The sequence below is a fragment of the Saccopteryx bilineata genome, chromosome 2 (assembly GCF_036850765.1).
Source record: "Saccopteryx bilineata isolate mSacBil1 chromosome 2, mSacBil1_pri_phased_curated, whole genome shotgun sequence".
In the NCBI taxonomy this organism is placed as follows: Eukaryota; Metazoa; Chordata; class Mammalia; order Chiroptera; family Emballonuridae; genus Saccopteryx; species Saccopteryx bilineata.
The window spans coordinates 151,713,247-151,740,000 of NC_089491.1; the positions used below are offsets into that span (position 1 = coordinate 151,713,247).

General features: G+C 38.6%; 1 protein-coding gene across 1 annotated transcript in view; it reads right to left on the minus strand.

The window, feature by feature from the left end:
• Window positions 1-26,754, minus strand: part of RPAP3 (RNA polymerase II associated protein 3) — a 44,172-nt gene that overhangs the window by 9,082 nt on the left and 8,336 nt on the right. Inside the window, exons 4-12 of the mRNA XM_066258195.1 lie at window positions 24,952-25,074; window positions 23,595-23,722; window positions 19,134-19,255; window positions 17,954-18,024; window positions 16,327-16,452; window positions 14,611-14,738; window positions 9,255-9,376; window positions 5,632-5,702; window positions 5,415-5,516 (exon numbers count right to left, since the gene is read on the minus strand). Coding sequence (XP_066114292.1) covers window positions 5,415-5,516; window positions 5,632-5,702; window positions 9,255-9,376; window positions 14,611-14,738; window positions 16,327-16,452; window positions 17,954-18,024; window positions 19,134-19,255; window positions 23,595-23,722; window positions 24,952-25,074 — 993 coding nt within the window. The remainder of the gene's footprint in view (window positions 1-5,414; window positions 5,517-5,631; window positions 5,703-9,254; window positions 9,377-14,610; window positions 14,739-16,326; window positions 16,453-17,953; window positions 18,025-19,133; window positions 19,256-23,594; window positions 23,723-24,951; window positions 25,075-26,754) is intronic.

A 26,754-nucleotide genomic window follows, 5' to 3' on the forward strand; every position in this document is an offset into this window, starting at 1 on the left:
GCGTATGTAGTTCTAAATGGGGGGAGAGAAGATGTACATATATATAAATAAATGCAAGGCAATGGGATACACACCACACAAGGGGAAAGCACAGAACTGCAAGAGAACACAGAGGAAGGTAGATCATCACTGGCCTCAGCAGACTTCCCAGAAAGAGCACACAAAGATGGCAGTGTGGAAGAATGATTATGGTCAGTGAAAAGCAGGTGAGTCCAGTGGGGCTGGTGATAGAGACAAAGCCAAAAAGGCTCCTTAAAAACAGCTTATAAAGGCACTTGTGAGCCAGGTCAAGGAGTCTGGACTTTGTCCTAGAGGCAATAAAGCCAAAAAAAAACAAAACCCGACCAAACTTACTGCAATATTGTGGGCTGACCGAAGGCAAGAAGAACAAGGTCAGGTAATAACCAAAGTTCAGTATGAAACAGACCAACATTCAAACCTAAGTATGTTTTCTATATAAATAGTAACTGGATAAAACCAGCCCAGGATTAAAGGTTTGCCAAACAATATTCACAAACTCAGTAAGTACTTGGCCAAAATAATGGTTTATAATTTAATAAAATAAATTGCATCCCCATTTCAATCATTACAAGTGTCAAACATTTTCAATTTCTTCTAAACTTTATATATAGATAGTACTCTTATTTTTAATGAAAAACTTTCTTCAGTATGCTCTAAGTGTTCAATTCAGTTTTAGAGCTGAAGTGTAAATCAGAAAGTTATAAATATAAAAACTTTTGATATATACGAAATTCAATGTTAAAACCAGACATTCTATTGGCATAGCTAACATCCGTTGGGAACACTTGTTACTGGATCAGTACACATAAATAAGAAAGCCATTAGCAAATTTGTTAAAAGAATCCTGTTAGCAGTTGTATTTTAAAGGAGAGTCATATTAAGCTAAGGCCTCTACTTTGTTGATAACTATCATCAATAGTTTTCTATCAAGATATTGATCAAGACTATAATTTGATAGACAGGCAATAATTACTAAATAATATCAATACAGTATCATTTAACACCAAATTCTTTCACTGATAAAAGATATGTAAGCATGATCCTAATTAACAAGTTTCCTAATAGATCATCTCCATTAATCACAGAGCAATGGGTACTGAGAGCTGCTGAAGGCTACTACTGATGTCTGGGGGGATGGGGAATGACAGGTGTGCTGCTAACAGGAGTAAAACTCAAAAGATACCACTACAGAGAAATTCACAGAAAGATATGACAGGTTCAATTCATTACTTTTTAAAAATTAAAATTTCGAAGAATGACATTTTACTTAGCTCTTTATTACGGCCATTTCAAGAAAAAAAAAGAAATAAGAATAAAGGGAAAGGGGGGGGGAGGCTAAGGATCAAATAGAAAGGTGAAGTTTTTATTTATTTAATTGTTTTTTGAATTTTTCGGAAGTTAGAAGCGGGGAGGCAGTCAGACTCCCGCATGTGCCCGACCGGTATCCACCCCACATGCCCACCAGGGGGCAATGCTCTGCCCATCTGGGGCGATGCTCTGTTCCTGCAGGAGCCATTCTAATGCCTGAGGCGGAGGCCATGGAGCCATCCTCAGCGCCCCAGCAAACTTTGCTCCCATGGAGTCTTGGCTGCGGGAGAGGAAGGAGAGAAAGGAGAGGGGGAAGAGCTGAGAAGCAGATGGGCGCTTCTCCTGTGTGGCCTGACTGGGAATCAAATCCCAGACTTCCACATGCCAATCCAACACTCTACCGCTAAGCCAACAGGCCAGGGCCAGAAAGGTGAAGTTTCAATATGAGAAAACAGAAAAATGAAAAATTATTTTAGCGAGACCAAGGAAGCTGGAAAAACTTGCATTAACTACCACCCTATCAAGGAGTCCCCGGCCCTACCTTAGCTGATACACTTCACTGGTCTCCCACACTCTCTCTGCAGATTTGCAAAAAGTACTCCCAGGCTGCCAGCCCTGAAGCACAGGCTACCCTCTGGCCTACCTCCTAGACTATCTTCCTTTCCTGACCAATTTCCTCAGTGATAAGACAGACTTACAATTATGTAACTAGAAAGAAAAGTAACATTTGTTTCATCTGACACTGCCTTAGCATTAAAGGACATTACTCCTTTGATCTCAACTAATCTGTGAGGTATTCTCAATTTGAGAAAAAGTAAGGATCACACAGGGATTGGGTAATTTGCCTAAGATTTCAAAATTTATAAAGCAGGGCTCAAATCAACTTTAAAAAGCATTATGACAAACTACACCTTCTATTTTGAAATAAATACCCACATTTTTATTATACAAACATAAAAATAAACAGCCTTTTCCCCTTCTTTCTCAGTAGGATAACAACTTTTGTTTTTCATGAATCATTTATAGAGTGGTTTACCCAAACATCTCATTTCATAGAGGTGTTCTATTTTAAGATTCTGTCACAAGAGACTAAAATTCATGTGGCATTTTCACAACTATTAATATAAGTTGATTTTAAAGTGAGGGAGAAGAGAACCAAACAGTTTTATAAAAGCTGCTAAAGGTATATGGCCTGAAATATTACTGTACATATACCAATATCTGACTTATAACAAGGCAATGTCTTTATAATTATGATAGCAAAATCTGGTAAAAGTTTTTTTAAAACCTGTGAATTAGTCATACAAAAATGCAGAAGTCTCAGTGATATGTAATTAAATATTTAATCACTTTTATTGAAAAAAGTAAAATTACAAATAAATATAATATATGAAAGCAACTAGATTTATGCCTGGCACATGAAACAAGTACTAGAAACAAGTAACAGAAAATTTAAGAGTAATATCACAAGAACATTGGAAGTACTAAACCAAGGATTCCTCCATCTGCTACTAACCTGAAATATGAACTTGGCAAAATAAACATTCTTTATTTCACTTTCTATGTAAAAAAGAGGAAAAAAATATCTGCTCTGACTTCTTATAAAATTGTTATTTCTGTCAAAGCAATATCCATGCATAATAGTTAATTATAGGGCACAGGGAGGGAATCATAGTCAGTGCAGGGCATGCAGGGAAATTTTGGGGTGCTGATGCTTTTCAATTTTTTAACTTGGTTGATGGTTTCACGGGGGTTCACTTTAATTATTCTCTAAATCTTAATTTATCTTGTATACTTTTCTGTATGTATTTTATCTTCCAAAAATTTATATATATATAAAAGCATGCTCCAGTGGCGCAATTGGTCAGCGCGCGGTAGTTATACAAAAATTTATATATTATATAGACATATATATATTTTAATTTATATATATGTTTTAATATACCAATGTTGGAAACTACCTTAGAGTCACATTATACATTTGTCTTAAATTAATTCAATTTTTAAAGTTTAGCACAAAATAAACTGCTGAATTCATGCCAGCTATTCTTTTTGTTCTGATATTAGCAGGAAAGAACTTGGCTTTGTTAGATTTAATGAAAATCAGTATGGTATACCAAAAACAATGTACAGCACATATAATCCTGCCTATACAAGATTTTAGATGTAACCTCACACAAGATCCAAGACTATTATAATCCTAACTCTTGGCCCTTGGCGGTTGGCTCAGTGGTAGAGCGCTGGCCTGGCATATTGACATTCCAGGTTTAATTCCTGGTCAGGGCACACAGGGCCCCTCTCCCTTCTCTTTCTTTTCCTCTCCTGCAGCCATGGTTACATTGGAGCAAGTTGGCCCCGTGGCCCCAGGTGCTGAGGATGGCTCCACATGCTCCATGGTCTTGCCTCTGGTGTTAAAAATAGCTCAGTTGCCAAGCAACAGTCCCAGGTGGGTAAAGCATAGCTCCCTAGTGGGCTTGCCATGTGAATGCTGGTTGGGGTGCATGTGGGAGTCTGTCTCTCTGCCTCCCCACTTCTACTTAAGAAAAAAAATTAAAAATAGAATAAAAAACAATCCTAATTTCAAATAATAGTAATAGAAAATTTCTAATTACCAAATGTAAAACTCCTTCAAATTCCTTTATCAGAAAATAATGTGGAAATATTTAGCTTTACAGTTTAAATTGAAGGCACTTAAAATGATCCTAGTGCCTGACCTGTGGTGGCACAGTGGATAAAGCGACGACCTGGAAATGCTGAGGTCGCCAGTTCGAAACCCTGGGCTTGCCTGGTCAAGGCACATATGGGAGTTGATGCTTCCAGCTCCTCCCCACCTTCTCTCTCTCTCTCTCTCTCTCTCTCTTTCCTCTCTAAAATGAATAAAATAAAATAAAAAAAAAAGATCCTAGAACTCTACATAGCTAAATTTTCCCCAATTTTGTTCCATCAATACTCCCAAAACATTTTTAAAACATTCTAAAAATGGCCTCAAGAAGAGATTTATGAGATTTTTTTCCCTTTCTTTCATTTATCAGGGCTAAGTTCAGAACCACTCCTTCCAAGTGTTCTCGAATTCTTCCTCAGGATTTGTAACCTGTTAGGTTGTAAGCATGGTGACAACGGTATACCTTGCATAGATCTTGAATGCATGAAGGCTACATCATTTTGCAATTTGTCAATTTTAGTTTCAATAACTCGAAGCTGCATTTCAAAAGATTTTTCCAAGTTGCTTATTGATCCCTTTAATTTATTTACTTAAAATTTTTGAGTGAGAAGTGAGAAAGCAGATCCAACATGCATCCCAACTGGGGTCCACCTGGCAAGCCCCCTATGTGGCGATGCTCTGCCCATATGGGGCTGTTGCTCCAGTGCTCAGCAACCGAGCTATTTTAGCGTCTGAGGCGAGGCCATGGAGCCATCCTCAGTGCCTGGGACTAACTTGCTCCAAACCAAGCCATGTCTGCGGGGAGGAAGAGAGAGAGAGAGAAAGAGAAGGGAGGGGGGAGGGGTGGAGAAGCAAACAGTTGCTTCTCCTGTGTGCCCTGAACGGGAATTGAACACAGGACATCCACATGCCAGGCCGACGCTCTACTGCTGAGCCAACTGGCCAGGGTTCCTTTAATTCTATAACATACTATAAATACTCATTGGCTGAGTGATTACATTGTTCCTTACTGCTGGACACACTCTCAGGTGAGGTGCTGGATTGCTTGTGCTTGGTATCAGTGACTCATAAGTGTTAGTTCTTCTGTGTATGTTTCTTCAGTCATCATTTTTGGTTCAGGAACCATAAGAAATAATGCCCCTTTGTGGTCATCATCCACTTGGTGGCATATCATGGCCAGTTGGCAATGCAGGTGACCTGGGGTATACAGGTAGAAGGGGGAAGTTTGTTGGGTGTGGCTTCCTTAGCACTGAAGATCTGCTGGGTAATCACCTTGTAGTGCGGCTGTGTGGTGGGCTTGCCATGGTGGGTGTGAATGTGTTGTTCCTCTTTTAAGAGATTATAATTCAGTAGTTTGTTTCCAACTCTTATTCATATCACAGACACTTAAATAGCAAGGAAAAAAACAAAAATGTTTACTTACAGTTGATCCAAGATGAGGTGGATTATCAGTGGGTTTTATCACGTTTTGCCTTTGAGTAGAATCAAGAAAGACATCATCCCAGTGCCCTTTCTCAATTAATTCCTTAAAAATAAATTTGCAACTTTGACCATAAAAATATTCTCAAGTTAATTAAGCAACAAACAAATGTCTTTATGTTGCAAAAATAAAAGCATATTTTGGTGAAAAAGAATATTACCTTTTTAATTTTGGAAAGTTCAGTTACTGCTTGCTTATTTCCAGGTTCCAAAAGTAAAACAGTTTCAAAATCTAAGATGAATTTTTAAGAAATATAATAAATTAATGAAAATACTTTATAAAGTTCAGGATAATATATTTAGTTACTTTAGTAACCCCATGTTTATCTCAAGAAGTTTTACTCAGGATGCTTGGAAACAATTGGGCAACAACAAGGACTAACATTTACTGAATGCTATTCTTTGTAAGAATTCTCAAGTATCCTTCATTATAACCCCACTTAACAGATGATACAACTGAGGCCTAAAGGTCATCAACCAACCAAAGCTACACTCTTTTAACAAGTGACAGGATAACTCACTAAATGTCAAACAGAATGAAGATAATTCCATATAATGGAGTTATCATTCAATAGCCATAAAAAGGAATTGAATTGTGATACATGTTATAGCAGAGATGAACCTTGAAGACTTGTGAAATAAGACAGACACAAAAGGTCAAATTACTGTATGATTCTACTTATATGAAGTACAGTCGTCCCTCGCCATATCGCAGTTCACTTTCTGCAGTCTCACTGTATTCTGGAATTTTAAATTGTATATATCTAATTTTGTATTGTGGTTTTGCTATATTGAGTGATTTTGTAGTATATATAGGTATTTTATATTTATTATTTTAATTATTTCTGCAGTAAAATAAGCACTTTCTACCCTAAAAAACTGAACATAAAAATATTAATTAAAAGATATTAAAAGAATATTAAATTGAAATAAAATATGTAGCATATATGTTGTTAAAATTACATAGGTTTAAGAGAGTAGAAAATGTTTAAGAGCATAGGAAGTGTTTATAGGAGTGTGGGAAAGGTTTATAAGAGTGGGGAGAGGGTTTATAAAGACTTAAAATACATATAAATAATAAATATAAGGTCACAACTTCACAGACTTTCGCCTATCATGGGGGGTTCTGGAACCTAACCCTTGCGATAAGATGAGGAACGACTATAACTAGAATAGTCATATTCTATTCAAGGACAGAAGGTAGAATGGTGGTTATCAGGGCCTGCAGAAAGAGGGAAATGTGAAATAACTGTTTAACAAGTAGTTTTCAGAATAAAATGATAAAAAGGTTCTGGAGACAGATAGTGGTGATGGTTGCACAACAAGGGAAATGTACTCAATGCCACTAAACTTAAAAATAGTTAGAACAGTACATTTTATGCTATGTGTGGTTTATCATATGAAAAATACATGGGCTACAGCTGAAGCCAGGCTTAGAGAGAAACTGACAGACTTAAAATACATGTATCAGGGCCCTGGCTGGTTGGCTCAGCGGTAGAGCGTCGGCCTAGCGTGCGGAGGACCCGGGTTCGATTCCCGGCCAGGGCACACAGGAGAAGCGCCCATTTGCTTCTCCACCCCTCCGCCGTGCTTTCCTCTCTGTCTCTCTCTTCCCCTCCCGCAGCCAAGGCTCCATTGGAGCAAAGATGGCCCGGGCGCTGGGGATGGCTCTGTGGCCTCTGCCTCAGGCGCTAGAGTGGCTCTGGTCGCAATATGGCGACGCCCAGGATGGGCAGAGCATCGCCCCCTGGTGGGCAGAGCGTGGCCCCTGGTGGGCGTGCCGGGTGGATCCCGGTCGGGCGCATGCGGGAGTCTGTCTGACTGTCTCTCCCTGTTTCCAGCTTCAGGAAAATGGAAAGAAAAAAAAAAAAAGAAAAAAAAAAATACATGTATCAGGAAAGTAAAAAAGACTGAAAATCAACTATCTCAGTATTGATGTTAAGAATTTAGAGGGCCCTAGCCGGTTGGCTCAGTGGTAGTGTTGGCCTGGCGTGCAGGAGTCCCGGGTTCGATTCCCGGCCAGGGCACACAGGAGAAGCGCCCATCTGCTTCTCCACCCCTCCCCCTCTCCTTCCTCTTTGTCTCTCTCTTCCCCTCCCGCAGCCGAGGCTCCATTGGAGCAAAGATGGCCCGGGCGCTGGGGATGGCTCCTTGGCCTCTGCCCCAAGCGCTAGAGTGGCTCTGGTCACAACAGAACGAAGCCCCGGGGGGGAGGGGGGCAGAGCGTCACCCCCTAGTGGGCGTGCCAGGTGGATCCCGGTCGGCTGCATGCGGGAGTCTGTCTGACTGTCTCTCCCCGTTTCCAGCTTCAGAAAAATACAAAAAAAAAAAAAAAGAATTTAGAGGTAACTCAGTTGGTTAGAGCATTGAACCAATATATCAAGGTTGCAGGTTCAATCCCTGGTCAGGACACATAACAAGAATCAACCAACGGACCTAGCTGGTTGGCTAAGTGGATAGAGTACTGGCCCAGTGTATGGATGTCCTGGGTTCAATTACCAGTCAGGACATACAACAGAAGTGAGCACCTGCTTCTCTCCCTCTTTCTCTCCCCTCCCGCAGTCAGTGGCTGGACTGGTTTGAGTGTTGGCCCTGGGAACTGAGGATAGCTCAACTGCGGTTTGAATTTGGCCTTAGGCACTAAAAACAGCTTGGTTGATTCAAGCATCAGTCCGAGACGGGTGTTGCTGGGTAGAGGGTGTTGCTGGGTAGATCCCAGTCAGGGCGCATGCAGAAGTCTGTCTCACTATCTCCCCTTCTCTCACTTAAAAAAAAGAAAAGATAAAGAACCAATGAATGCATAAATGAGTGAGACAACAAATCAATGCTTCTCTCTCTAAAATCAATGAACTAAAAAAATAAAATAAAATAAATAATTTCAAAAAGCAGCAAATTAAACCTAAAGACAATTGGAGGAAGAAAATCAAGACCAGAAAAAAAAAAAAAAAGAAACAAAACATGCAATAGAGACAAACTGGTTCTTCAAAGACTAATAAATACCTAAGAGATTATGGAAAAGTAAAAGAACTAGTATCAAAAAAAAGATGGGTGCATCATTACAAATTTCACATTATCCTCTATCCCTAGTTGCTGATTTCCCTTCCTTATCATTCTTGCCTCTTCTTTTCATTTTCACCTATAATTCAAATCTTTCACTAATTTTGACTGGCAATTAGCCAGATTGTTCTATGCTATCAAAATATAATCAGGTCTACTATGGAAACTGTATTCCTTCAAATCTACAAACCTATTCATGATCTAAACCATGTAAGAAAATGTACTTCTCTAAGTTGTGTATCCCTGAACCATGAGAAGGCTACACAAATCTCTGCTTTATAAATTGGGAGTCTTGTCAGGAGGAATAGGTACCTACTGTTATAAAAAGTCAGGCCCTGGCCGGTTGGCTCAGCAGTAGAGCGTCGGCCTGGCGTGCGGGGGACCCGGGTTCAATTCCCGGCCAAGGCACATAGGAAAAGCACCCATTTGCTTCTCCACCCCCACCCCCTCCTTCCTCTCTGTCTCTCTCTTCCCCTCCCGCAGCCAAGGCTCCATTGGAGCAAAGATGGCCCGGGCGCTGGGGATAGCTCCTTGGCCTCTGCCCCAGGTGCTAGAGTGGCTCTGGTCGCAACATGGCGATGCCCGGGAGGGGCAGAGCATCGCCCCCTGGTGGGCAGAGCGTCGCCCCTGGTGAGCGTGCCGGGTGGATCCCGGTCGGGTGCATGCGGGAGTCTGTCTGACTGCCTCTCCCCGTTTCCAGCTTCAGAAAAAATACAAAAAGTCATACCTTGTTTGGCCTCATTTAACTTTCCCAAAAATGTTCTTGCAGTTCCTCTTCTGGCAAAAGCTTTAGAATATGAGCCATCTAGTAAAATTGCTTGTGTGCAGTCTTTTTCAGCCTCTTCATATCTTTAAACATAATACAATTACCAACTGCAAAAATGCGGCCTATAAAAAAACTTGATATAAACTGAATTTCTAATAAAAAAGCATGCATATAATTTCAATTACCAACCCCCAAATCTGTGTTTGAGGGAAAAATGATTGTAAAATTTTATATTCTCACCAAATCTTGGAATCATCTGCTAAGGAGGGAGAAGGTACCAGATTAAGGGAAAGTCAGAGAGGGTGGCACTAGGGTGGTAGACTATGGGCAGGGCAGACAAAAGACCAGCACTGCTGGCAGTCTACCTCCCGTCCATCCCTCAATATGCACGTGCACTACATTAGCAATCGTAAGTGGCATTAATTTTCTAATAAAACTTTGTATTTATCTATAGTCCATATCACTTAAAAGAAAAACAATCCACACATAACATTGTATATGTGAGGATATATATAAAATATATTACCTGACGTTTTTCATAAATTCTACTCAGGCATGCAACCAACAATCAGCTCAGTCTGACCTGGTACTGCTCTCAAATCACAGAGCTAAGCTAAACCACAGAAAATTGAGACTTTCCTATATATTGACAGCATTAATGAATTACTGTGAATTTATTCAGTATGATAACAGTACTGTGGTTTACAAATTATTCTTTAGGGATGAAATGTCATATCTACAACTATTTACAATAATTCAGGGGGAAAAAAATCTGAAACAAATATGACCAAAATAAGTATGGCTTTTTGAAACAAGATGACTTGGTACATGGACCATATTATACTACTTTTATGGAAGTCTGAAAAGTTTCATAATAAAATTACTTTTTTAAAGACTTCCTGGCCCCAGCCAGTTGGCTCAGAAGTAGAGCATTAGCCTGGCATGGGGATGTCCCAGGATCAAATCCTGGTCAGGGCACACAGGAGAGGCAACCATCTGCTTCTCCACCCCTCCCCCTCCGCCTTCTCGGTCTCTCTCCTCCGACCTGCAGCCATTGCTCAACTAGTTTGAGTGCATCAGCCTTAGGTGCTGAGAATGGCTCCAAGGAGCCTCAGGCATTAAAAATAGCTCAGTTGTCGTCGCCCCCTGGTGGGCAGAGCGTCGCCCCTGGTGGGCGTGCCGGGTGGATCCCGGTCGGGCGCATGCGGGAGTCTGTCTGACTGTCTCTCCCCGTTTCCAGCTTCAGAAAAAAAAAAAAAAAAAAAAAAAAAAAATAGCTCAGTTGTGAGCATGTGAGCATGGCCCCAAATGGGCAGCAAATTGACCCCAGATGGGGGCTGCCGGGTGGATCCAAGTTGGGCTGCATGTAGGAGTCTGTCTCTTTATCTCCCCACCTCTCACTTGAAAAGGAAGAAGAAAAAAGAAAAAATCTCCTGTGATTACCATTCTCCCTAAGGTCTAAATCAGGGGTCCCCAAACTATGGCCCGCGGGCCGCATGCAGCCCCCTGACACCATTTATCCGGCCCTCGCCGCACCTCTTTCACTGGTGGTCAGTGAGAGGAGCACGTTGACCATCTCATTAGCCAAAAACAGGCCCATAGTTTCCATTTAAATACTGGTCAGTTTGTTGATTTAAATTTGCTTGTTCTTTATTTTAAATATTATATTTGTTCCCATTTTGTTTTTTTACTTTAAACTAAGATATGTGCAGTGTGCATAGGGATTTGTTCAAAGTTTTTTTATAGTCCAGCCCTCCAACGGTCTGAGGGACAGTGAACTAGCCCCCTGTGTAAAAAGTTTGGGGACTCCTGGTGATCTAAATGAATACCACCCCCATCCTCAAAACAAGACCTAGTATGATTTTCTAATGAACTTAAACATCTATGAATTAATTCATTTTCAACAAGAAAAAGAATATGTCTGTGTGTATATGTTTCTATGCCCTTACCAACATATTTCCTACCCGACTGATTTATCATTCTCCCATTCATGGCACCTGCATAGCCCCCACACTTCCCAAGATAAAGTCAAGCTCCTTTGTAGAACCAAGTCAGGGGCCTGACTGACCCTCCAGCCTTGTCCTTGTCATTATCCCTTGCATAACAGCCAAAGTATTGACCACCTGCCCTCTCCAGGAGTTACTATGAAATTTTCCACCCCGAGACTTTGAACCTCCAGTGAGCGGGACACTTGACCTGTTTTCTCACATCTCTAACAGACTAACCCTTTAGATCTCAGTTCAGTTCCAATTCCTGTTTGGAAAGCTGCCCCTTTTGATATTCCTCAGCTAGTCTGTAATGTCTGAAAAGTCACCATATGGTAGAGAAAACTTCTGTATTAAGTGTGAATCTAAAAGATACACTAGAAAAAAATACAAATAAGAATCACATGTAATTTAAAACACCATTAACTTGCTATAATATCCTAATGTGATTATCAATTAAAAAAATGAAATATTACAGTAAACTAGAGCTCTCATATGTAGATTTTATCTCTCACCTATTAGAAGGTTATTATTCTTAGCATTAGTTAAACCTAAGAATCCAGGTCTTACAATTTTTAAATCATACATAGTTCTTCAATAACAAAAAAAAAAAAATTCTTTACTCTGACTAATCAAAATAGTGTATCTCTAGTTATGTCTATTAGTTTCAATGAGGTTTAATAACCAAATTTTACTTCTACGACATGGGTTCCTAACAAGACCCTGTGAGATCTAAAAACTTTGGTGGAAAAAATATTACATTCTTATTGTCACTAACTTTTAAATTAAACTTCAATTTTATTTATTTATTTTTTTTCTTAGAGACAGAGGAATTGATAGGGACAGACAGACAGGAACAGAGAGAGATGGGAAGCATCAATCATCTGTTTTTCGTTGCGGCACTTTAGTTGTTCATTAACTGTTTTCTCATATGTGCCTTGACTGTGGGGCTACAGCAGACCGAGTGATCCTTTAGTCAAGCCAGTGACCTTGGGTCCAAGCTGGTGAGCTTTGCTCAAACCAGATGAGCCCACGCTCAAGCTGGTGACCTCAGGGTCTCGAACCTCGGTCCTCTGCATCCCAGTCCGACGCTCTATCCACTGCGCCACTGCCTGGTCAGGCAACTTCGCTTTCCTTTCAATTGTAACTGTAGATCAGTGGTTTTCAACTACCGCTGACCACTGCCGATCCACCAGAAATTTAGTGCTGGTCTGAGAAAGAGTTAACCACCCTGATGCTGTATAAGATTATAGACCCACAACATCAGGATGGTTAACTCTTTCATGGACCAGCACAAAATAGGGTCTCCTCTGAAAGAGCTAGCCAACAACTGGACAACTCTATTTCTAGTAGTCACTCAGATGCCAAAGAATGAAGTCATATACTATCACACTTGTAATATAATCATCAGTGTTTCTTTCTGAGCACTCTTTATCCACACTTAATACTTAATCAGTATGTAGAAGATGTGTCAAAGATCACCCCAAAGTCTAGTGTCCTTATTAAAACCTTTATGTTAATGTCTTTAAAAAAATTTTAACTTTATCTTGCCTATATTTTAAATGTAGTCTCTCATTATGTAGTGTTTTAAAAAAAGTATATAGGGGCCTGACCTGTGGTGGCGTAGTGGATCAAGCATCAACTTGGAACGTGAGGTCACCAGTTCAAAACCCTGGGCTTACCTGGTCAAGGCACATATGGGAGTTGATGCTTCCTCCTCCTCCCCCCTTCTCGCTCTCTCTCTCCTTTAAAATCAATCAATCAATAAAAATAAAGTAATGTGGACTGATTTATTAATCAGAAGACCAAAGATTTTTTAAAAAGGTATATAGGCCCTGGCCGGTTGGCTCAGTGGTAGAGCGTCGGCCTGGCGTATGGAAGTCCCAGGTTCGATTTCCGGCCGGGGCACACAGGAGAAGCGCCCATTTGCTTCTCCACCCCTCCCCCTCTCCTTCCTCTCTGTCTCTCTATTCCCCTCCCGTAGCCGAGGCTCCATCGGAGCAAAGATGGCCCGGGCACTGGAGATGGCTCCTTGGCCTCTGCCCCAGGCGCTAGAGTGGCTCTGGTCGCGGCAGAGCGACACCCCGGAGGGGCAGAGCGTCGCCCCCTGGTGGGCGTGCCGGGTGGATCCCGGTCGGGCGCATGTGGGAGTCTGTCTGACTGTCTCTCCCAGTTTCTAGCTTCAGAAAAATACAAAAAAAAAAAAAAAAAGGTATATAGGTATAGTACTATATCAAAAATTTTAATATTTTTAAAACTAATTTCAATATAATTAATTTCCGTTATAATCCTAAAAGTAAATATTTAAAAATTATTTTGAGAAAGGTTCACAATGAAGCCAAAGGGGGTCCATAGCACAAAAAAGTTTAAAATTCCAGCTCTGGCCAGTTGGCTCAGTGGTAGAGCGTTGGCCTGGTATGCAGGAGTCCCAGGTTCAATTCCGGGCCAGGGCACACAGGAGAAGCACCCATCTGCTTCTCCACCCCTCCTCCTCTCCTCTCCTTCCTCTCTATCTCTCTCTTCTCCTCCTGCAGCCAAGGCTCCATTGGAGCAAAAAGTTGGCCCAGGCGCTGAGGATGGCTCCACAGCCTCTGCCTCAGGCGCTAGAATGGCTCTAGTTACAACAGAGCAACGCCCCCTGGTGGGCATACCGGGTGGATCCCGGTAGGGCACATGCAGTAGTCTGTCTGACTGCCTCCCTGTTTCCAACTTCAGGAAAAAAAAAAAAAGTTAAAATTCCTATTTATAGTATTTTTTAAAAAATTTTGTCACTAGTGTGTGAAGTATTATTACAAAAGATAGAAAGAAATATAAGAAATAGTTTCTGCCATCAGGTATTATAATGCTGACTGCTCAACCTAGAGACCCTGAGTGTGTCCAGAAGCAGCTTGTGAATATCACAGGACAAAGTTTTAGTTGCATATATAGTCACAGTTAGCAATTTCAAGGATAGCAACTTCCTTTTGTTATGTGTGTGTGTGTGTGTACACATATAGAATACATGTAATATAAAAGTATACAAAAAAATACTTCCACATAAGACTTTCTCCAAAGGATTCTAAGGTTAAAAATAATTTTCAAGTCACTAAATTCAGAATAATATGCATAAAGCAACTTAAAAAGTGTTAAACTGTGTAATGCCTGACTACTGGGAGTGGACAACTATTACAAGAGCTAAATGTACTTAAAAGGTACTATAATACAAAACATACACACTCTCTTTCTGTCTCTCCTTTTAACTTTAATGCTTAAGAGTAAATATTTAGCCATATACCAATTTATGGTAAATTTAATTTTCAACCTGAAAAGCACTATATGTACTCAATACTTACTTCTGAATCTTCAGATAGGCCATTGCTCTGTTAGCTGGAAGAAGGGCATTAGCACCATCTGCTGCTATCCCTCGAGTATAGCATTCAATTGCTTTTTCATATTTTCCCTCTTTGAAAAATCCATTCCCCTATCATTTTAGAAAGAAGTGAAGAATAAAAACATATGCACAAGATTAGTTTAAAAAGTTCAAATCTTAAGAAACACTGCAAGAATACTCATCAATTTAATATATAAATAAAGTATATTTTAATTGTTGAAAATCTAGTCCATGATATATCTTTCAGAATCTGTTAGTTTGGTTTGTTTTATAAAATGGTGTTGTTCTCTTCAGTACTAAAAAAAAAAAAATGTATACTACTCTTATTTTGCAGCTTAACCATGATTCTACTAATTAACTATTAAACAAAACAAATTTAAAAGCACATTTTAATAAATACAGGCCCAAATGTTGTAATATTTAGTTATATTAGAAGCTGTAAAAATAACTTTTGTAAAAGAACTCACTCCTCAGTAAAATGCGTATATCTAAACACAGGATAATTTTAAATTGTATTAAAATGTGTATACTAGATAGCCCTGACCAGATAGCTCAGTGGATAGAGCGTCAGCCCGAAATATGGATGTCCCAGTTTTTTTATTTTGTTTTGTTATTTTAACAGGGACAGAGAAAGTCAGAGAGAGGGATAGATAGGGACAGATAGGAACAGAGAGATGAGAAGCATCAATCATCAGTTTTTCGTTGCGACACCTTAGTTGTTCATTGATTGCTTTCTCATATGTGCCTTGACTATGGGCCTCAACAGACCGAGTCACCCCTTGATCGAGCCAGCGACCTGGGTCCAAGCTGGTGAGCTTTTTTTTTTTTGTTGCTCAAGCCAGATGAGCCCGCGCTCAAACTGGCGACCTTGGGATCTCAAACCTGGGTCCTCCGCATCCCAGTCAGACGCTCCATCCACTACGCCGCCACCTGGTCAGGCTGGATGTCCCCAGTTTGATTCCTGGTCGGGATACACAGGAGAAATGACCACCTGCTTCACTCCCCCCTTCTCTCTCTTCCCCTCCCACAGCCAGTAGCTTGGTTGGTCCAAGCTCATCAGCCTAAGGTGCTAAAAAAGAGCTCTGTTTATTTGAGCATATGGGGTCAATGGGTAGATATTGCTCAGGGCGCATGTGGGAGTCTGTCTCACTATCTCCCTCCTCCCCTCACTAAAAAAAAAAAAAAAAAAAGCTGTAAACTATATTTCAATGTAATATTTATAATTAAAGTGAGGTATAATCACAATCAATAATCATTCCATGAGAGTATTTATTAGCAGTCCTCTGTGGGCCCATGAAAAGATATATATAAAAAATTGAATCTCAACTCAAGATTTCTATTGGAAATTTTGATTAGAAATAGTCCAGTGTAAACTAATGAAAAAAATTATATAAATAATAAAATATAATTTCTGTTCAATTTATAACTACATATAAATATGTATATATGTTAAAATGCTCAAAATTAAATTTTTCCCTACAATTAAATTTTTTAAAAATTATGTATTAAGTCACCAATTACTCTAATTTTGAATTAGTAGGCTTCAGATGTTTTATATTTAATTTTCAGTTCCTACTAAAAAGGAATTTTAATATAAAAAACAGAAACTTAACTGATACATAAGAAACTAAAAGTAAACTCAGCAAAACACATATATGTTGGAATTCCTCTGGGTTACCAGATCTTTCTCTGAAATGGCCTGCTGCTTATTCCATTGCTCTTCAGTTTGTTTTTTCTGTCCTTCAGTTGACATAATCACTGTGTCAGCTTCCTTTGGGTGTGAGTTTTCTTTGGATGTTAAAGCCTAGAAGACAAAGCAGCTAAACAAATACAAGTAATGCAAGATGCACATATAATTTAACTCTAAAATATTAAATTACTCAAATATACTAGAATTTCTGCCACAATTCGCAAAATATATTTACCAATTCAAAGTCTACTTATTAAAATAAAAAGCAAAATACTATAATAAATTTAATGTGCATCTTATTCCAATTAAAATAAATAGTATCCACTAAAGGTAGGTGTTCATTTTATTCATTCAACAAATATTTACTGAATTTCTACACAGGCCAGGTACTGTTCTAGGAACTATTTCCAAAAGTGAAATAGGTAATTAAGACCACATCACCAAATTTCGTAGATTTAATACTCATAGTCATTATCTGTAATAATTTAGGACAAAATAAAAAAAATACACAATATAGCTCACAATTATATTCAAGTTGATACATTTATCAAAAGCTTTTATGTGTGGCCCTGGCCAGTTGGCTCAGTGGTAGAGTGCCGGCCTGGCGTGCAGGAGTCCCAGGTTCGATTCCCGGCCAGGGCACACAGGAGAAGCGCCCATCTGCTTCTCCACCCCTCCCCCTCTCCTTTCTCTCTGTCTCTCTCTTCCCCTCCCGCAGCGAGGCTCCTTTGGAGCAAAGATGGCCCAGGCGCTGGTGATGGCTCTGTGGCCTCTGCCTCAGGCACTAGAATGGCTCTAGTTGCAACAGAGCAACGCCCCAGATGGGCAGAGCATCGCCCCCTGGTGAGCATGCCGGGTGGATCCTGGTCGGGCCCATGCGGGAGTCTGTCTGACTGCCTCCCCGTTTCCAACTCCAGAAAAATACAAAAAAAAAAAAAAAAAAAAAAAAAAAGATTTTATGTGCAATAAATAATAGCAATATTTAAAAGATTTTCCCCAATCGTTGTCACAACTTTTTTTCTCAAAGTTTCTTCAGATGGCAAAATAATTATAACTGATTCAACAGAAAAGTGAAAGAAATACGTAACTGTTCAGTACCATTTGATAGCAAATTGACATTTAAATAATAAATATATTCTTACTGTTATAAAAATTAGTAGCCCTGGCTGGCTGGCTCAGTGGACAGAGTATTCACCCATCATATGAACATCCCAGGTTCAATTCCCAATCAGGGCACATAGGAGAAGTGACCATCTGTTTCTCTCCCCTTCCACCTCCCCCTTTTCTCTCTCTTTCTCTCCCTCAACCAGTGGCTTGATTGGTTCTAGCATTGGCCCCGTGTGCTGAGGATGGCTTGGTTGGTCTGAGCACATTGGCCTCAGGTGCTAAAATAGCTCAATTGATTCAAGCACCAGCCCCAGTCAGGGGTTGCTGGGTGGATCTTGGTTGGGGTGCATGTGGGAGTATATCTCCCCTCTTCTTACTTAAAAAAAATAAATAAATAAGAAAAATGTCTATGTTAATCTATAGTACAAAGTCTTTTTTAAAAATAAAAAAACCTTACATCATCAAATAAGGTAATAAGTAATTCACCTAATTTAAATAACTAGCTTACCTGATTAATTTTCCTGAGTTCATTTGTTGCCTCAAAGTTATTTGGTTCTAGTTCTAATACTTTTTCATAATCTGAGTAAAACAGAAAATAAAGAATTTTTGAAAAACATATATTTAAAAACAATAATCATTTGCTTCCATATGTAACAAATAGGCAACTCTCCTATAGCAAAATTAAAGGGAACTAAGATATACTAACATTAGACTACTGGGTTCTCCTCACACTCCCCTAAGACAGAAAAATCCTGTTAGATCACCTTCTTCTACCAGCCCCAGGAAGGACACTTGCTATTGTAAGTCATACATCATAAATCCAAAAAGCAGCCCTGGACGGTTGGCTCAGCGGTAGAGCGTCAGCCTAGCGTGCGGAGGACCCGGGTTCGATTCCCGGCCAGGGCACACAGGAGAGGCGCCCATTTGCTTCTCCACCCCTCCGCCGCGCTTTCCCTCTATCTCTCTCTTCCCCTCCCACAGCCAAGGCTCCAATGGAGCAAGGATGGCCCGGGCGCTGGGGATGGCTCTGTGGCCTCTGCCCCAGGTGCTAGAGTGGCTCTGGTCGCAACATGGCGACGCCCAGGATGGGCAGAGCATCGCCCCCTGGTGGGCAGAGCGTCGCCCCTGGTGGGCGTGCCGGGTGGATCCCGGTCGGGCGCATGCGGGAGTCTGTCTGACTGTCTCTCCCTGTTTCCAGCTTCAGAAAAATGGAAAAAAAAAAAAAAAACCCCAAAAAGCAGCAGAATCTTTTACATATCAGCCTTACTCAGACTATATAGCACAAACCAATTATATGGAATAATAAAATGCTTACAAATTACAAATAAATAAAAATGTATTAAGAGCTGTGCATGCATTACCTCTAGCCTCACAAGAGCCAATAAGATGTTTTCATCCCTATTTTACACATGAGAAACTGAAAATCAGAGAAGATACATAACCTTCCCTCATCACACAGCTAATACACAGTGGAATGAGAACATGAACTAAAGTCAAACAGGTGGCAAATAATGTATTCTTTTCTAAAGTATCAATATAAACTTTAAATTATAAAAATGAATTTTATTCAAATATAGAAAGCTCTCTGAAGCTAGTAACTGTGATTTCCAATATTCTTTTATAACAGCTATTAAATTAAATTATTAACAAATTCCTTTAGACAACAATGACCTAGAAAATATTAATACCATTTTTGGCATCTTCTAATTTTTGCAAAGCAAATCGAGCAGCACCTCGTCTTGCATAAGCCTTTGTATAACTTCTATTCAAGGCAATTGCTAAACTATAATCAGATTCAGCAACAGCAAACCTGCAATTTAAAAAATTTAAGTTAATAAAAATAATTTGTTAAGCTAAAACTTCAAAATTTTTCTAAAATTAACAAAAAGAGGATTAATTTCCCAACTGAAGGAATGTTTCCCACCTCTCTTTTACATAGGTAAGCCTATTAAAAAACAGTAATGTTTGATGGTGAAATGTTAAGTAGCAGTACCTTTAAAGCAAAGAACAAGAATGCCCACCATCACTGTTTTCTCTCACTTTTATATTATAGGTCCTGGTAATTTAGTTCCATAAGAAAGAAAAACAGCTAAAAAGACTGTAAAGGAGGAACAAAACTGACATTCTCAGATGATATGATGGTCTACCTAGAAAACTCAAAACAGTCTAGAGACATTGCTAGAAATAACTTGTTTAGCAAGGTGGCTACTTTATTAGAGATCAGCACAAAAAACAAATCTAACAAAAGATGTACAAGTCCCAGATGCAGAAAACTGCAAGACTGTCTTCAAAAATAGTAAAGAAGACTTGAGCGGAGATATTTCACATTCATCTATATGGCAAAAAACATAACAATAAAATTCTCTTCAAACTAATTTATAAATCCAAAGCAATTGTAATCAAAATCCCAACAGTATTTTTCAAGGCATTTCACAAGATGATTCTAAAAGTTATTTTGATAAGAAAAAGATCAAGAACACCCAAGACATTCCTGAATAATAAGGTAGGGATAACAACAGTCCCTACACCAAATACCAAGACTTATAATTATAATGCCAAAGTAACTCAAGATAGTATGAAATGGTTACAGTAATAGGCAAGAAAAAATGCAAAGAATAGAGAGATGTGGCCCTAGTCAATGGCTGAGTGGAAAGAGCACAAGCCAATGTATAGATGTCCTGGGTTCGATTCCAGGTCAGGGCACACAAGAAAAGTGACCATCTGCTTCTTACCCCTCCCTCTCCCCTTCTCTTCCACTTCCCCTCTGGCAGCCAGTGGCTTGAGTGGTTTGAGTGCGGCCCTGAGCACTGAGGATGGCTCAGTTGGTCCAAGCACATCAGCCTTAGGTACTAAAAATAGCTCAGTACTTGAGCATCAGCCCAAGAGAGGTGTTTCTGTGTGGATCCCAGTTGGAAGCATGCCGGAGTCTGTCTCACTAGCTCCCCTCCTCTCACTTAATATAAATAGAAAAATAAATAAACATTAAAAAAAAATAATAAGAGTTTCATGCAAACTTGACATATGACATGATGCCACTTCAGACCCACGGAGAAAGCACGGATATTCAATAAACAGGGTTGGAACAAGTGGTATCTTCATATGAAAAGATATGAAATTGGAATTCTACTTTTTGCATACATAAAAAGAATGAAACGTGAAAAGTAAAACATAAAAACTTTTAGAATATAGGAAACTAGCCTAAGCAGTGGTAGTGCAGTGGATACAGCATCAACCTGGGACTCTTAGGGTCCAAGGTTCAAAATCCTAAGGTTGCTGGCTTAAATATGGGATCATCAACATGATCCCATGGTTGCTGGCTTGAGCCCAAAGGTCACTGTCTTGAGCCTCAGACTGCTGGCTTGAGAGCAGTTCACTGGCTCAGCTGGAGCCTCCCAGTCACAGCACATATGAGAAGCAATCAATGAACAACTAAAGTGATGCAACTATGAGTTGATGCTTCTCATCTTTCTCTCTCTTCCTGTCTGTCTCTCACACACATATACACACACAAAAGAATATAAGAGACTATGTTGAGCTCAGGAAAGGAAACTAACAAACTATATATTTAAGTGCTTATATTTTTAAAAAAATCAAAATATTGGAATACAGTAAAATTATGAATCTGTTTCTCAAGACTCTAGAAGAAAAGGAAAAAAGATATCTACAAATTGGGAGAAGATAATTACTATAAACAAACACTAGAGGATCCATATCCAGAATAAAGACCTCTTAAAAAATCAACAGCAAAACAGCCTAACAGAAAAATGACCAAAAGACAAAACAAAAAACACAAGTGGTGAATAAACATATAGTAAGATCCTTAGCCTTATTAGAAACTAGGGAAATGCAAATTAAGACCAGAGTTAAGAAACCCTATTATATCAATATTGGTAAAGATTTAGAATAAGCATTCTTATACACTGCTAACAAGAAATGTAAACTTGTACAACTACCTTTGTAATAACTGGTCACCACCATTTTTTTTTTAAGTGAGAGGAGAGGAGGTAGAGAGACAGACTCCCACATGCACCCCAACTGTGAGATCTACCTGGCAACCTCCATCAGGGACCAACTGAGCTATCCTCAGTGCCAGAGGGGGCATGCTCAAACCAATCAAGCCACTGGCTGTGGGAGGGGGAGAGGGAGAGGAGGAGACTGAAAGGAAGGAGAGGAAGAAAGAAATAAACCAACAATTCAGCAACAGGAGATTGAATATATAATGGCATATTACATAAAAAAGACTTTTTAAAAACTGTATTTAACAGTGAAAATGAGAGCTCTACACATTTATATGTAAAACATAATGAATCAGAAAAATTTAATATTCAGAGAAATTTAAGATTACATTCAGTATAATATATATAATAGTGAATATAATACTGACTATATTCAGTAGGCAGTTATATATTATGTAAGGTACATATAAATGAACATTTTAAATCAAAAGAACAATAACTATACAACTCAAGATAATGGTTAACTGAGAGGGAAAGGGTCAGGATATGGAAAAGAGTATCAAGGTAGCCTCAAAAATAATAATGTTCTAGTTCTTAAATTGTGTGAGGAGTTCATCTGAGATTATTTAAAATTCTTCATCACTTATATATATTATAGATTATCAAATATTATAAAATGTAAATATTCTAATTTGTCAGATACTAATAGCATAAATTTCAAAGATCTAAAAATATGATGTTAAAATAGTAAAAATTCAGACACCAATATAATTATTTCCAAATCATAATTAAAACAGTAAGAATACTTTCCTTGATAGTATTTTTTTTTCATGTGGGTCCGTTCTCTTGTATCTTTATTTTTTAAATTATTGGGGTAACAATTGGGGTTATTGGGGTAACACTGGTTAACGTAATTACACAGGTAACAAGTGCCCAATTCTACAACACATCACTGTACTCTGTATTGTGTTCACCCCCCCCCCCCATGTAAGTAAAGTTTTCATCCATCACCATTTATCACCATCAGTTCTATACCCTCCTCCATACCCCCATCCCCACCCCGGGCGATCACTACACTGTTGTCTATGTCGTGAGTCTTTCTCTCTCTCTTTTTTTTTTGGTCCTTTTCTGTTCAATCTCTCCATCCTCTTCACCCAGCCCCCACCACCGACACCTGTCTGCCTGCTCTCTATGTCTGAGTCTGTTCTACCTTGCTTTTTAGTTCATCATTTTGTTCATTAGATTCCACATGAGTGAAACTGATATTTATCTTTTAAAAATTCTTATGATAGCTCAGTTCCCTGCTTATGATAAGACCATAACTCATTTACATTCTTCAACAGGAAGAATGTATTTTAAGAGGCAGTATGACTTAAAGATCAATGTTGGAATATATTTTAAGTTACCACAATGAAAGTTCTCTAGGTTAAATAGTGGATAACTTTTCAAAAATAACAGAGGAAATTTAATTTCTAAAAATTTTTATCTAGTTAACTTCTTTCTTCTTTTGAGAATTAGGTAAAGAACATCATTATTTGATTTCTGGAGTAGGACACAACCAGTAAAGTGATAAGGCATGGTTTGAGCACCTGAATATCTTACGATGGCTTAAATACCACATTTTTCGCTCCATGAGACACACTGCACTTTCTTTCCCCAAAAGTGGAGGGGAAAATGCCCGTGCGTCTTATGGAGCAAATGTTCATTTTTTTTAGCTGCTGCGGGTTCCCGGACAACTAGAAGAGTATTTGAACATTAAAGTCTCTTCTCATTTGTTAGTAACAGTGCTAATGGTTGTTAATACTACTGTTGAGTTTACATTGTTGAAATATTGTGGTATATTTTATTAAATATTTTAACACACCATTTGGTTCAGAATATTTTTTTTCTTATTTTCCTCCTTAAAACCCTAGGTGCGTCTTATGGTCAGGTGCGTCTTATGGAGTGAAAAATATGGTACTACAACTCAGAAAGAGTACGCGAAAAAAGAAAAAGAAGAAAAAAGAGAAGAAGAAAAAAAGAAAAGAGAAAAAAAAGAAGAAAAAAAAAAGAAAGAGTACGCTATAAGAACGTACAGCTGAAAAGAAGTGTTGTACTTTTTCAATCTTTCCCACACTGTTTATCATGAAAATATTTTTAAAGTATCAGTCTCCATATATACATAAATATGAAGGCATGATGGAAATTCCTTACTTTTTCATTCTAAAGTATGCTGATGCTCTGTTTGTTGGCAACACAGGATTATATGGATCGGCATTCATGCCTTTGGTGTAGCATTCAATTGCTTCATCATATTTTCCTTGTTTGAAGTACTTATTGCCCTGAAAAAGCACATACGTCAGATATACACTGGCACAGAATTACAGAACCAATTTTTTTTATTATTTCCCATCTCTTTATAACTCATTAGCTGTGCGATCAAGGCTGACAGGAAAGGAGAGGCTAAAGCAAAACGGTCTTTTTTCAAGTGCTGAAATTCATTATACAGACATAGTGTGGGTATAATCTGAGAATTCTGGCAGAAAAATGAGTAAAATACTTAGCATTATATACTTTTTATTGACAATAATAATCCAGAGAAACATAACCAAAAAAACCTATCAAGAAGAAGTTTAATCTGAAAAGAATGCCACCTTTTTGAAAAGCAATATAACTAGTTTTATAATGAGGCCTTCATTAGGGACATGGACACTCCAAAAAATAACACAGATGGCCTGTGTTATGGAGGAGTGGAATATAATACTCATGTTAAGAAGTCACACGATGATTTTAAGTTACTTCAGTCTACTACTAAAACCCTAGAACAACAACTCTCTATATGGTCCAAGCACTTCGAAAGAAAGAAAAGGAAGGGAGGGAGGGAGAAAAAAAGAAAGAAAAGAAAGAATTTTATTTATTTATCTATCTATTTATTTATTTAGACAGAGATAGAGATAGATAGGGACAGACAGACTGGAAGGGAGAGAGATGAGAAGCATCAGCTCTTCACTGTGGCACCTTAGTTGTTCAATAAATCCTTTCTCATGTGCCTTGACCAGGGGGCTACAGCAGAGCGAGCGACCCCTTGCTCAAGAAAGCAACTTTGTGCTCAAGCCAGTGACCTTTGGGCTCAAGCTAGAGACCATGTGTTCACATCTATGATCCCATGCTCAAGTCAGTGACCCTGTGCTCAAGCTGGCAACCTCGGGGTTTCAAACCTGGGTCCTCTGCGTCCCAGTCTGAGGCTCAATCTACTGTGCCGCCGCCTGGTCGGGCCATGTAAGACTTTATATAATATTCACAACCCATTGATATTTATTAAAAATACTAATCTTAAGAAAAATTAATACAGGCAATTTAAAGAACTGTCACAGAATTTGAACCCAGGTAATCTGGTTTCAGTATACTCCTAACCACTAAACTAAAGCCTCCCAATAAGGATATAGCCAAAAACAACTTAAAGTATGAACATCCCCCCTAAACTATATTGAAGAAATCTTGTGATCCACATGATTTCCTATATACATTGCCTAGCAATGCTGAAGAAACCTAACGCTAACCTAAAGAGTACCTTTTCTTTTAGAGCAAGGGCCTTTTGTGAATCTACACGAATTCCATCTTCTTCTGACTCTGATTCCTGAGACACAGAATCATGGGTACTCTCTTCTTTGTCAAGTTCATCAAGGATACTTTCCTGAAATCATAAGTAGAACAGTGCTCATAACTAAATGAACATTAAAAAAAAAGACAAAAATATAAATTCAACAGAACTTAAGTTGTTATGCTCTAAGGACCGAAAGGCCTATAAAAGCAACCCAAATAATCTCTCACTGTTAAGATTACATCTAAAAAAAGGGTACCAAGATCTACAAACCACTTAAAGAATCTGACTTTGAACTCATAAAGTGAACTAAGTCAATAGTTTACAAACCACCTCTAAATAACACTCAATCAGCAGTGAAGTATTATGGTTAGACGTAAGTGAAATTTACAAATAATCCCACACTAACATAAGAGCAACCAACATCAAAGAAAAGTTTTTTGCTAAAAACATTTTTCCTGTTTTTTTCTTCCTTATTTTTAAAACAACAACAACTGTTTATAAAGCACCATTAACAACACCTATGAAGTAGGTATAATTACCCATGATTTTCAGTTGAAAGATCTGAAACACAGAAGTTAGTTAACTCTCTCCAGGTCTCTCAGCTAGTAAATGGCCAAGTCAGGATTTGAAACCTGGCAGTATGCCCCTCCAGGGAGCTTTCAGCGACCATGTTACACTGTACACTGTCTTTCAGAGTATTACGAAATATAGATGACTCTACCAAAGAAAATATGTAATATGCGCCAGCAATTCCTAATCTTTTTTGACCCACATATTCCTTTTATGGTAATAAATCATTTCATGAGCCCCATCAGATTTTTTATCATATATGATAGAAGAATCATTTTTAGTAAAAGATTTTTAAACCAATAACTATAAAAAAGTTCACTGAAGCTCACTTAAAGTAAAAACTTTATCATATAAACAAAATCCTTTTTGCATTTAACAAATAACATGCTATTTAAAATAATTTATGTAAGAAAAAACTGCTGATAAATTAAAACAATATATGTATAAAATCTATACTTAGCTTCACTGAATGAACATTAAAAGATGGACTGAAATTCAGCTATGTGTTTTAGCATAAAGGTTCTAGAAATACCACCAGCCTAACAACATTAAAGCCAAACTGTCCAACCCTGCTATGCTGACATGTATAGAAAACTTGTGGTAGCAAAGCACTGATGGAGCTGCTGGGATCTGAACTTGAATGGAATGGTAAGTAAACATCTATATCTTGTCAAGCAGTACAGTACAACCATGATATATTGGCCACACAAAGCTGGAGTTCATTAATATCTGTTGAATGAGTACATGACTGTAGAAAACATCTAAGATATCATCTCAGATGGTACCTTTCAGGACAAAGCATTATAAGAAAACAACAACTTAAGACAAGAAAAAGGCTATATAAGAAGGGGTAAAGTTACAAACAAATGAAAGCAGACTACATAATACTAAGCAGAGAATAAATCCTATGTTCAGAAAGTATCATTTCCAACAGACCCAAAATCATACTTCTCTTACATTGGGAAAATACTGAAACAGATGGCAAACTACTTAAATACCACTGCCAGCTCTCTCTTGAGTTAATTCGCCTTGCTTGATTTCATTAAGAAAAATACAACTAATTTGGAAAACCACTTTGCAGTATCTTCTAATGCTTAATGTATATATAAACTATAACCCAGCAAATTCCACCCCAGGTGCTTGTATCTATCCAAAGACGTGTATACAAATGTTCATAGCAGATTTCTTCATAATAGCTCA